At 40.8% G+C, this 13,331-nt stretch overlaps 1 protein-coding gene across 4 annotated transcripts in view; it reads right to left on the reverse strand.

The window, feature by feature from the left end:
• Positions 1-13,331, reverse strand: part of akt3 (AKT serine/threonine kinase 3) — a 340,627-nt gene that overhangs the window by 89,288 nt on the left and 238,008 nt on the right. For all 4 annotated transcript variants that reach the window (XM_033025852.1, XM_033025854.1, XM_033025851.1 and 1 more), the window contains exon 5: positions 12,767-12,914. In XM_033025852.1, coding sequence (XP_032881743.1) covers positions 12,767-12,914 — 148 coding nt within the window. The remainder of the gene's footprint in view (positions 1-12,766; positions 12,915-13,331) is intronic.

The raw sequence follows: 13,331 nt of genomic DNA on the forward strand, positions 1-13,331 counted from the left end.
CCAACACCAGTTGAAATGTTTGTTCAAGGTCAGTAGTGAGCATTGCTACATAACTGTTGATTATAAAATCTGGGTCAAAGTTATATCTCCCTTCCACTCCGATTAAATCTTCATCGATTACAGAAAGGGTAGTGAATTAATTGATTAAGTCCATGTGAAATTGTTAGTACAAATAAACAAAGTAAACATAATGATCAGCCATGATCATATTGAATGGCGGTGCAGGCTCGAAGGGCCGAATGGCCTACTCCTACACCTATTTTCTATGTTTCTATGTTTCTATGAAACCAAATTATTATTTTTTTAAATCAAATTCAAATTTGGAATGGAACTTTGGTAGGAGAGATGCCTTGAATGGCAGGATATATAACCCCAATTTTAAAGATCAGCTAATTACTGGGCAACCTGTAGATAGAAACCATCCAGATTTTGAAAAGCAGAATACTTATAATTTGGTTAGCAGCTTTGTGAATTTTAAAGGCCAAATTAGTTTTTATCATTCAACTATTTCTTTGATTCTGGTAATCTGCAGCTTGACATTTCACAAAAGAAAATTTGTAAGACTTTCATGAATTTAATAACAAATACTATGACAGCAACTAACCAACTTAAAAGAAAGAACATTCAGAAGCAAAAGAATCATTCAATTTAGCTGATGATAATTTTATTCAATTCTGAATATAATATGGCAATGCAAATTTGGATGGACTTAATAATTACATTGTCTATCAATCCAGGAACAATGCTGTCTAACCTTTTAATTCTCTATCACAAATTACATTGTACCATGTAGAAAATAATAAAGTGTATAATTTTAACCAAATAAATTCAAATTGCCATTGTCTTTGTATTGATATTAACTTTGTACTGTATTTTTTTAAATTAATCATTTAAAATAGCTCCATGTTCAAAATACTGACTAATTAAGCCATTAACTTCTTAAAGCCTCTGGTCAAGTCACATGATAAGGGTAAATGTAGCAATAGTGCTAATAGCTATGTCAGGAAAGCTGAATTGTTTGCTTCACTTAACAGCTGACAGTAGGTCCAAACCAAATCAGTGCCAAAACAATTTGCAGTGGAGACTAGGTACTGGACAATGTTGTGCCAAAGCAATTTAAAACACACTATTTTTTGTCACTTCAGATGTCAAAGCAATGACAAAGCTTCCCCAGATAACACACAAGGTAGCTTAACAGCTGCCTGAAGCTACCTGCAAACCATTTAGAGTAGGCAACTAATTATACCCAACAGATTGCATCATCATTCTTAATCGGAGTTGATCAATAGAATAAAAGAAAAACATGTCACCAGAGAGACAAATGAGTTGTGTCAACGGTAAAAGATTCAAGGAAAATTCTTTAGCAATCAGGCTTGATGCATCTTTATCTTGCATCATTAAATTATGAGTTGCACGCTAAGCCTCTAATAATTTAGCACTGATTTTACATTTCAACAGCTCAGTCATCATTCTTCAAAGTCTTCAACATCTTTCGATGAAGAAATTTATACTACTTGAATGTTAATGAGGAGGCCTTGAAAAAGTTAGTTTAGAGTGGTAAAAAAGACATATGCGTGCAGAGTGGCAAATAATTCATATGGTATCTTTGCTTTTATAGGTTGGGGCATTGAGTATAAGAATCAGAAAGTCATGATGCAGCATTATAGTACTTTGATTAGGCCCCATTTAAAATATTTTGTGCGGTTCTGGCCGCCCCGAGGCAGAAAGAATGTGGGGGGGTTTGAAAAGGGTGCAGAGGATGTTTACCAGAATGATGTCTGGATTAGGGGGCATTAGTTACAGGGAGAGGTGGACAGACGGACTGTTTTCACTGGACACTGGAGGTTGTGGGGAGACCTGATAGAGGTATACAAAATTATGAGATGTATAGATAAGGTAGACAGTCAAAATATTTTTCCCAGGAAACATAGACCATAGAAACATAGAAAATAGGTGCATGAGAAGGCCATTCGACCCTTCGAGCCAGCACCGCCATTCATTGTGATCATGGCTGATTGTCCCCAATCAATAACCCGTGCCTGCCTTCTCCCCATATCCCTTGATTCCACTAGCCCCTAGAGCTCTATCTAACTCTCTCTTAAATCCATCCAGTGATTTGGCCTCCACTGCCCTCTGTGGCAGGGAATTCCACAAGTTCACAACTCTCTGGGTGAAAATGTTTTTTCTCACCTCAGTCTTAAATGGCCGCCCCTTTATTCTAAGACTGTGGCCCCTGGTTCTGGACTTGTCCAACATTGGGAACATTTTTATATCATCTAGCTTGTCCAGTCCTTTTATAATTTTATATGTTTTTATAAGATCCCCCTCATCCTTTTAAACTCCAGTGAATACAAGCCTAGTCTTTTCAATCTTTCCTCATATGACAGTCCCGCCATCCCAGGCATCAATCTCGGAAACCTACGCTGCACTGCCTCAATCACGAGGATGTCCTTCCTCAAATTAGGAGACCAAAACTGTACACAATACTCTAGATGTGGTCTCACCAGAGCCCTATACAACTGAACTGAACAGAACTGAACTTTATTTATAGAGCACTTTAAAAACAACCACTGTCGCAACAAAGTGCTGTACATGACTAATCATAAACATAAAACAAAACAATAAAAACATTAAAAGACAGTAAAAACAATAAAAAACAATAATAGAAACACTAAAACAAGAGCAAAGTCTCATGCAGGGGAGAAAACCAAGGAATAGAAAAGGGTTTTAAGACTAGTTTTGAAAATGGACAGTGAAGGGGCCTGTCTAATGTGCAAAGGTAGAGTGTTCCATAATGTCGGAGCAGCAACAGAAAAGGTTCTATCCCCTCTGAGCTTCCACTTAGACCTAGGTACCTCCAGGAGCAGCTGATCAGCTGACCTGAGGCACCGAGCAGGAGCGTAGGGATGAATCAGCTCAGAGAGGTAAGGCAGGGCGAGACCATTTAAAGATTTAAAAACAAATAAAAGAATCTTAAAATGTACTCTAAAATACACAGGCAGCCAGTGGAGGAAGGCCAGAATAGGCGTTATGTGCTCCCTCTTACGTGTTCCAGTTAAAAGGCGAGCAGCAGCATTCTGAACCAACTGGAGACGTGCAAGGGAAGATTGGCTAACTCCAAAATAAAGTGCGGAAGAACCTCTTTACTCCTATACTGCAATCCTCTTGTTATGAAGGCCAACATTCCATTAGCTTTCCTCACTGCCTGCTGTACCTGTAAGCCAACTTTCAGTGACTGGTGCACAAGGACACCCAGGTCTCGCTGTACCTCCCCTTTACCTAACCTAACCCCATTGAGATAATAATCTGTCCCCTTGTTTTTGCCACCAAAGTGGATAACCTCACATGTATCTATATTATACTGCATCTGCCATGCATCTGCCCACTCACTCAACCTGCCCAGGTCACCCTGCAACCTTCTAACATCCTCTTCACAGTTCACACTGCCACCCAGCTTTGTGTCATCCGCAAACTTGCTAGTGTTGCTCCTAATTCCCTCTTCCAAATCATTAATATATATGGTAAACAGTTGCGGCCCCAACACCGAGCCTTGCGGCACTCCACTCACTACTGCCTGCCATTCTGTAAAGGACCCGTTCATTCCTACTCTTTGCTTCCTGTCTGCCAAACAATATTCTATCCATGTCAACACCCTACCCCCAATACCATGTGCTCTAATTTTAGTCACCAGTCTCCCGTGTGGGACCTTATCAAAGGTTTTCTGCAAGTCTAGATGCACCACATCGACTGGCTCCCCTTCATCCATTTTACTTGTCACATCCTCAAAAAATTCCAGAAGATTAGTCAAGCATGATTTTCCTTTCATAAATCCATGCTGACTTGGACTAATCCTTTTACTGCTATCCAAATGCCCCAATGCCTCTTTAATAATTGACTCCAGCATCTTTCCCACTACCGGTCAGGCTAACTGGTCTATAATTCCCGGTTTTCTCTCTCGCTCCTTTCTTGAAAAGTGGGATAACATTAGCTATCCTCCAGTCCACAGGAACTCATCCTGAATCTATTGAACATTGGAAAATGATCACCAATGCGTCCACTATTTCTAGAGCCACCTCCCTGAGGACCCTGGGATGCAAACCATCAGGTCCAGGGGATTTATCATCCTTCAGTCCCATTAGCCTACCCAATACTATTTCTCGCCTAATGAAAATTCATTTCAGCTCCTCTACCCCCTTAGATACTCTGTCCTCCTGTACTTCTGGGAGACTGTTTGTGTCTTCCTTTGTGAAGACAGATCCAAAGTACCTGTTCAACTCTTCTGCCATTTCCTTGTTCCCCATAATAATTCCGCCCGTGTCTGCCTTCAAGGGGCCCACATTTGACTTTGCTCTTCTTTTTCCCTTAACATATCTAAAGAAGCTTTTACTGTCCTTCTTTACATTCCTGGCCAGCTTCCCCTTGTACTTCATCTTTTCAGCCTGTATTGCCCGGTTTGTTTCCTTCTGTTGTCCTATGAAAGTTTCCCAATCCTCTGGCTTCCGGCTACTCTTTGCTGTGTTATACATCTTTTCTTTTAGTTTTATTCTATCCCTAACTTCTCTTGTCAGCCACGGTTGCCTCCTACTCCCCTTAGAATCTTTCTTCCTTTTTGGAATGAAATGATCCTGCGTCTTCCGGATTGTGCCCAGAAATTCCTGCCATTGCTGTTCCACTGTCATTCCTGCTAAGATCCCTTTCCAGTCTACCCTGGCCAGCTCCTCTCTCATGCCTTCATAGTCCCCTTTGTTCAACTGCATCACTGACACTTCCGCTTTAACCTTCTCCTTCTCAAATTGCAGATTAAAACTAATCATATTATGATCACTACCTCAAGTTCTCTTATCAAATCTGGTTCATTGGACAACACTAAATCCAGAATTGCCTTTTCTCTGGTCGGCTCCATTACAAGCTGCTCTAAGAATCCATCTCAGAAGCACTCTTCAAACTCTCTTTCTTGGGGTCCTGAACCAACCTGATTTTCCCAGTCTACCTGCATATTGAAATCCCCCATCACCACATGCCTCCTACTTAACCATCCCTTTACTCCTTTTCCCTTTAACTCCGTCCTTGACTATACCATTTGACCCCCCCCCCCCCCCCCCCCCCCCCGTTATTTAGTTTAAAACCACCTGTGTCGCAGTGGCAAACCTGCCTGCCAGAATGCTGGTCCCCCACCTGTTAATGTGCAATCCGTCCCTTTTGTACAGTTCCCCCTTACTCCAAAACAGATCCCAGTGGTCTAAGAATCTAAATCCCTGCCCCCAACTACAATCACTACTGTTTTAAATAGGCAATACTTGATTTTATGCATAGAGTAAAATTTCTGTAAACTACAAAAACAATATTAAACTTAGAAGTTGAGCACCAGCGAGGATGATACCAAAATGCATACCAGTTCCTCAGCCACACATTCAGGTCCTGTATCTCCCTGTTCCTGCTCTCGCCAGCACGAGGAACTGGAAGCAAACCAGAGATAACCACCCTGGAGGTCCTGCTTTTCAGCACTTTTCCGAGCTCTCTATAAAGTCACGCTTCAGAATATTCATCCCCTTCTTTCCGACATCGTTTGTGCGGATGGAGAAATTTAATACTAGAGGGCATAGCTTTTTGGTGAGAGAGGCAAAGTTTAAAGGAGATGTGCTGGGCAAGTTTTGTTTTGCACAGACAGTGATGAGTTCCTGGAACGCGATGCTGGGGTGTGGTTGAAACAGATATTTTTGTGACATTCAAATGATTTTTGGATAGGCATATGGATATACAGGGAATGGAGGGATATGGGTTATCTGCAGATAGTTATTAATCTTGGCATAATATTCGGCACATTGTGGACTGAAGGGCCTGTTCGTAACCTGCACTGTTCTATGTGCAACACAGACATTTTTAGGAGAGTGAAAAATAAAAGATATCCAATGCAAGAACTACATGAATAAATGAAAATAAAAGCAGATTGAAATGCATCTGAAAGATTTTATAGATTGCATTCTTAAATCTGTGACAAATTAAAGAAATGCAATATTTGATTGAGCCATTAAAAGATATTTGGCAAATGACCCAAAATATTTAGGTGTCGGCTTTGGAAGTTGAATGTCATCATAGGTAGATCAATTGCATTTGCGTTTGAAATGCTGGAAACATTCATCAGATCTGGCAACGTGTGGTAGGACGATAAACAATGTTAAGCTAAATGGGGATGGTCAAGGATGCCATGCCATGCATCTGGTATAGATTTGGGAAAGAAACCATTGTTGGCTGCTCTGGCTGCTGCTGGATAGATAAGAATGGAATCAAGTGACGTTGTATCCAGCTGGGCAATAATTGAGGAAATTGATATGATCAACCAGGCAGCAACAAGATTGGAAGAACAAGCAGAGATTATTATTTTTGTCATAATTACTTAGGGTTCAGCAAATTGAGATGAATTAGAGATGGTTTGGTCACTTGTAGAAATGGCTAGTAATACAGAAGTTGATGAATACTTCAGTTTTGACACTCACTACAGCTTATATTTAATATCAAAATTAAAACTGGGTTCAAATACAAGTTAACGAAATTGGAAAAGAGTAATCTATGGATGAGAGCGATTGCTGTGACCAAACGAGAATCAAGCTTGCATGCAAAATTGAAGCCGAGGGAATAAAAGTGGGAGTAGCAACATGGATACTACAAAGGATAACAGACAGAAATGTATTATAAATGATGAGCTGGAAGTACACAGAGGTCCAACTACAATCACTACTGTTTTACATAGACAATACTTGATTTTATGCATAGATTAAATTTCTGTAAACTATAAAAACAATATTAAACTTAGAAGTTGAGCACCAGCGAGGATGATACCAAAATGCATACACAGGTTCATGGACTGGGCAGACATATTATAAAGGAAACAATGCAGAAAAATGCACAGTGGTAAATTTTGGAAAAAACTTTACTTTAGACTTTGGAAATGCAGCATGGAAACAGACCCTTCGGCCTGTCATCGTCATCGTCGACCTGCAATCACCGTGCACTATCCTACACATGAGGGACAATTTACGGATGCCAATTAACCTACAAACCTGTACGTTGTTGGAGTGTGGGAGGAAACCAGAGCACCCAGAGACAACCCACGCAGTCACAGGGAGCACCTACAAACTCCATACAGTCATAATTCATAGATGGGGTTCTTAAACTGAGGTTCCAGAAACTGAAAATGCTAAAGAGATTTGATGTTAGATATTAAAAATCATACAGTTTAAAACATCTCCAGTTATTATCTGACAGATAATAAATAGAAGGTGGATTATGGAAAAATGTAAAGATGTTCATCATGAAAAGTGAATTAAATTTGCAGCCTGCGAATGGAACTCCGTCTCTACCATCTCAAAATCTGCAGTGTAACTCTACACGAGTATGGATAGGTTATTTCAAAAATGAAACATTTCTAATAAACTCTCAGAATTTTAACCAAACATGTGCCTGTTTATATGTATATGTGCACATATGTTTATTTTAAGTATCTTAAAGTATCCGATTATTTCCAAACTGATGGGAATCATTCCGTTGAGAAATGATCAGCACATGATACTCCACTATTTGTCATCAATTAGTAATCATTGTGCTTTAACGAGGACATTTTAATAGGAGCAGCTGATTTGATATGTACATTGAGGCTATTTGAGTGGCCTAATATAATGAGCATTGAAAAGAAGTAGTTTCTAGGGAAGGAATTGTTTTGGGTTATGTTGTTGCTACTAAAATATAGCACATAAAAGAAGAAAGCTGATGGGTGATTGTGTGAGCTCAGGAACCAACTGGTAATAATAATTTCCATTATTAAGTCATGGAAATATCCAGCATGTAAACAGGCCTATCATCCCAACTATCCATGCTGACCAAGTTATCTAATCAAGCTAGTCCCACTTGCCTGTACCTGTACCTGGCCCAGAGTCAAAAGTGTCTTTTAAATGTTGTCATTGTACCTATCTCTACTACTTCCCCTGGCAGCGCTTTCCACATACCACCCACCCTTTGTGTGAATTACTCCTCAGGTCCCTTTTAAACCTTTCCCCACTTGTTTTAGGCTCCCCTACCCTCAGATAAAGACAGTGATCATTCACCTTATTTATGCCTCTCTTGATTTTGAACATCTCTAAGGTCACCATTCAGCTCCCAAGCCTCTAGAGGGAAAAAAACAGGGTATCCAGTCTGTCCCCATAATGCAAGCCCTCCAGTCCCGAGAACATCCTTGTGAATCTTTTCTACGCCTATCCAGCTTAATGATAACCATCCGAGAGCAAGGTGACCAGAACTGCAGACAAAACTCCAAATGTCCTGTAGAGTTGTAACATGATGTTCCTACTTTCATACTCAATGCCCTGATCCATAAAGACAGGTGTGCCAAAGACCTTCTTTCCCATTCTGTATACCTGTGACACCACTTTCAGGACATGATGTACTTGTACCCCAAGGTCTCTCTATCCTGCCCTCATCAACTCTCCTGGTCACCTCTTCAAAAATTCAATCAAATTCATGAGACGTGATTTCCCATGCACAAAGCCATTCTGACTACCCCTAATCAGTTCTTGCCTTTCCAAATGCAGGTGGATCCTTTCTCTCAGAATCTCCTGCAGTAGCTTTCCCACCACTGGTGTTATGCTCACTGGCCTGTAGCTTCTGGGTTGTTCTTGCAGCCCTTCTTAAATAAAAACACATTCCCACCATCCAGTATTTTGGAATCTCACAATGATACAATTATCTCTGCCAAGGCACCAGCATTTTCATCCCTGGCTTCCCACAATGTCCTAGGGTTCTCTTCGTCAAGCCCCCAGGGATTTATCCACCTTTATGCACTTTAAGACTGTCAGCACTACCTCTTTTGAAATGTGGATACGTTTCAAGATATCACTGTTCTCTTGCCTGAATTCTCCAGCTTCAGCTTCTATGACCATCTTCCATGGTTCAATATTCATTTGATACCTTTCCCCATCTCCTGATAGCCGTATTGATCCTTAAGGAGGTCTATTCACTCCCTTTTTACACTTTAGATCATAATGTACTTGTAGAATCTCTTGGGACACTCCTTTATTTTATATGCCAAAGCTATTTCATATACCCTTTTTTACCCTCTTGATCTCCCTCTTAAAAGTTTACAATTTAAGAAGAAAATATTTTCATTCAAAAAGAGCTAGTGATCGAGAACTCAGTATGTGCCTGAAAAGATGAAGGTAGAAACTCTCAAAATACTGATAATACTCCAATACCATGTGCTCTAATTTTGCCCACAAATCTCCTATGTGGGACCTTATCAAACGCTTTCTGAAAGGTACACTACATCTACTGGTTCTCCCTTGTCCATTTTCCTAGTTACACCCTAAAATAATTCCAGAAGATTAGTCAAGCATGATTTCCCCTTGGTAAATCCATGCTGACTCGGACCGATCCTGTTACTGCTATCCAAATGTGCCGCTATTTCATCTTTTATAATTGACTCCAGCATCTTCCCCACCACCAATGTCAGGCTAACTGGTCTATAATTCCTTGTTTTCTCTCTCCCGCCTTTCTTAAAAAGTGGGATAACACTAGCTACCTTCCAATCCACAGGAACTGATCCTGAATCTATAGAACATTGGAAAATTATCACCAATGCATCCACAATTTCTTGGGCCACTTCCTTAAGTACCCTGGGATGCAGACCATCAGGCTCTGGGGATTTATCAGCATTCAGTCCCATCCTGCCTAATGTGAATTTCCATCAGTTCCTCCGTCACCCATGATTCTCTGACCACTAGTACATCAGTAAGATTGTTTGTGTCCTCCTTAGTGAAGACAGATCCAAAGTACCTGTTCAACTCGTCTGCCATTTCCTTGTTCCCCATAATAAATTAACCTGTTTCAGTCTTCAAGGGTCCAACTTTGGTCTTAACTAATTTTTCCTCTTCACGTACCTAAAGAAGTTTCTCAATCCTCTGGCTTGCCACTCATCTTTGCTAGGTTATACTTCTCTTTTATTTTTATACTGTCCTTGACTTCCCTTTGTCAGCCACGGTCGCCCCTTACTCCCCTTGGAATCTTTCTTCCTCTTTGGAATGAACTGATCCTGCATCTTCTGTATTATTCCCAGAAATACCTGCCATTGTTGTTCCACTGTCATCCCTGCTAGTGTATCTTTCCAGTCAACTTTGGCCAGCTCCTCCCTCATGGCTCCATAGTCCTCTTTGTTCAACTGTAATACTAACACTTCCGATTTCCCTTCTCCCTCTCAAATTGTAGATTAAAACTTATCTCCTACCTATGTCACTTATGTCACAACCTCCTAATGGCTCCTTTACCTCGAGTCCCCTTATCAAATCCGGTTCATTACACAACACTAAATCCAGAATTACCTTCTCCCTGGTAGGCTCCAGTGCAAGCTGCTCTAAGAATCCATCACGGAGGCACTCCACAAACTCCCTTTCTTGGGTTCCAGCACCAACCTAATTTTCCCAGTCTACCTGCATGTTGAAATCCCCCATGACAACCGTAGCATTATCTTTGCGACATGCCAATTTTAACTCTTGATTCATCTTGCACCCTATATCCAGGCTACTGTTTGGGGGTCTGTAGATAACTCCCATTAGGGTCTTTTAACCTTGCAATTCCTCATTTCTACCCATTCTGACTCTACATCTCCTGATTCTATGTCACCCCTCGCAAGGGACTGAATTTCATTCCTCACCAACAGAGCTACCCCACCCCCTCTGCCAACCTCTCTGTCTTTTCGATAGGACGTATACCCTTGAATATTCAGTTCCCAGCCCTGGTCCTCTTGCAGCCATGTCTCTGTAATTCCCACAACATCATACTTGCCTATTTCTAACTGAGCGTCAAGCTCATCCACTTTATTTCTTATACTTCACGCATTCATACATATTACTTTTAATCCATTACTCAGCGCACCTTTCACATCTATTCTTATTTCACTTGGTCATGCTCTCCTATCTCTTCCTGAGCTTTCTGCCCCGTTAATTCTGGTGTCTTTCTTAACTTTTCTTATACTCTCCTTTCTCTTTAACTCCATCCTTATACAGTATCTCCAGTTGGTTTTGGTTCCATTGATTAGATGCTGGTGTTGTGGCACCACTCAATCAGGTATTGTATCTACCACTTTCTTCTAGGCTGACTCATTACCAGCCGCGATATGGCACTGGAGCTATGCTTAGCCACACAGGCATGGGCAAAGAGAGTACAGCAAGGGGGGCAGCATGCAGCCTTGAGTGCACCTATGTTGACGATCAGTAAGTATGTTACCGATCCGCATTGCTGATGTTGAATTCAAGGATCTAGTTGCAAAGGGAGGTTCAGAGACTCAGATCTTGGAGCTTGGTGAAAAGCTTGAAGGAGACGATAGTGCTCAACAGTAACCTGTAATCTATGAACAGCAGCTTAATGTATGTGTTCCCGTTATCCAGATGGTCTAGAGCAGTGTGGAGAGCCCAATTAAATAGTATCTGCTGTTGACCCTGTACTCTCTACCCTGACCGATGAATGCAAAAATGCCAGCCTTCTTTACCACCACGACTTCCTACGCCACCACTTTCAGCAACTATGTACCTTCACCCTTAGATTTAACCACAGGTTTCTCTGTTCTACAACATTCCCCAGATCCTATCATTTAAACACTAAGTTTTCAAGACACAACATGGAAACAGGTCCTTTAGCCCACAGAGTTCACACTGACCATCGATAACCAGTTCAAATAGTTCTATGTAGAAAAAAGGAACTGCAGATGCTGGTTTACAAGGAAAGAGACAAATTGCTGGAGTAACTCAGCATCCCTGGAGAACGTTTTGTCCTGACTCAAAATGTCACCTATCCATGTTCTCCAGAAATGCTGCCTGACCCGCAAAGTTACTCCAGCATTTTGTGTCTTTCCACACTAGTTCTATGTTATCTCCACTTTCTCATCCACTCTCTACACATTAGGGTCCATTTACAAAAGCCAATTAACGTACAAACCTGCACTTCTTTGAAAGGAGCCGGAAACCAGAGCACCCAGAGGAAACCCATGCGGTCACTAGGAGAACATGCAAACTGTACACAGACAGCACCCGAGGTCAGGGTCGAACCTGGGTCTCTGGTGCTATGAGGCAGCTCTTCACCACTACGCCACCCTTCCTGTATAAATCCTACCCTGGTTTGTCTTACCAAAATGCAACACATCGCATTTATATGAATAAAACTCCAGCTGCCATTCCTCTGCCCACTGGCCCAGCTGATAAAGATCCTGCTATTATGTTAGATAACTTCCTTCATTGTTCACGATGCCACCAACTTTAGTATCATCTGTAAACCTACTAACCATCCACCTACCTTCATGTGCAAATCGTTAATATAAATAATGAACAACAGTGGACCCTGCATAATTCCACACTATTCGTTACACGCTTGCAGATTGAAAAACTACTCTCTGCCTCCCTCCCTTCAAGCTTATTTTGTATAATTGAGCAGCTCGCTCTGGTTCCCATTGATCAAATCTTCCAGACCAGCCTACGATGTGGTACCTCGTCAAAGGCCTCACTAAAGTCCAGGTAGACAACAGCACTGCCCTCATCAATGTTCTTGGTTACCTTCAACATACTCAATCAAATTTTTAAGACACAACTTCCCACGCATAAAAGGTACTGGTTATGTTTTTCATTTTGCATGTGATGAATGCTAAGGAAATACTAGTTGAATGTAGGACTTTTTGAAGGATTAATGGCTGTTTGAGGCACTTTATTTCATACACAGCAGTAATTGCTCTTACCACTCTGCGTTTGGGATGACTGAGGGAGGTGTCCATTTCGTCATCCTCTGTAATATCTAGATTGGGACTGGAGCTACAATTCATTCGATCTTCCTCTTGCTTTTGAAGTTTATCTGCAACTGCTTGGATAGCTTCTGTCCATTCTTCCCTGTGTGCATAAAACAAAAAGTCTTTGGGATTAATGCAAATTCTTTGAAGGCTTGTGCAGGTTTAAGATCTCTGTTGCTTAGGGCTTTTTTGAACAGATAGCATAAATAATGGACCAAAGTTCAGAATTATTACTCAGGAGTAAATGGTTTTCCAAATAGTAATTGCTTCCAAATTCCTTACAAGATCAGGTTTTCAATACTACACAATTTACCTAATTTGTAATTGGAATGATTTAAACAGATTTGACATCCAGAAATTCTACTAATTGAGGCAATTAACTCATCATGGTACAATTTTGAACCAACTTGAGTAAAATTCTGATCAAGAAAACATTTTTGATCACTCGCAATGATATTAAGCCTCTCAATCACTGATACTTATTGTGATTAAAGTATTTATTTGGCTGTAAAAAATT

This window comes from Amblyraja radiata, chromosome 8 (genome assembly GCF_010909765.2).
Source record: "Amblyraja radiata isolate CabotCenter1 chromosome 8, sAmbRad1.1.pri, whole genome shotgun sequence".
NCBI lineage: Eukaryota > Metazoa > Chordata > Chondrichthyes > Rajiformes > Rajidae > Amblyraja > Amblyraja radiata.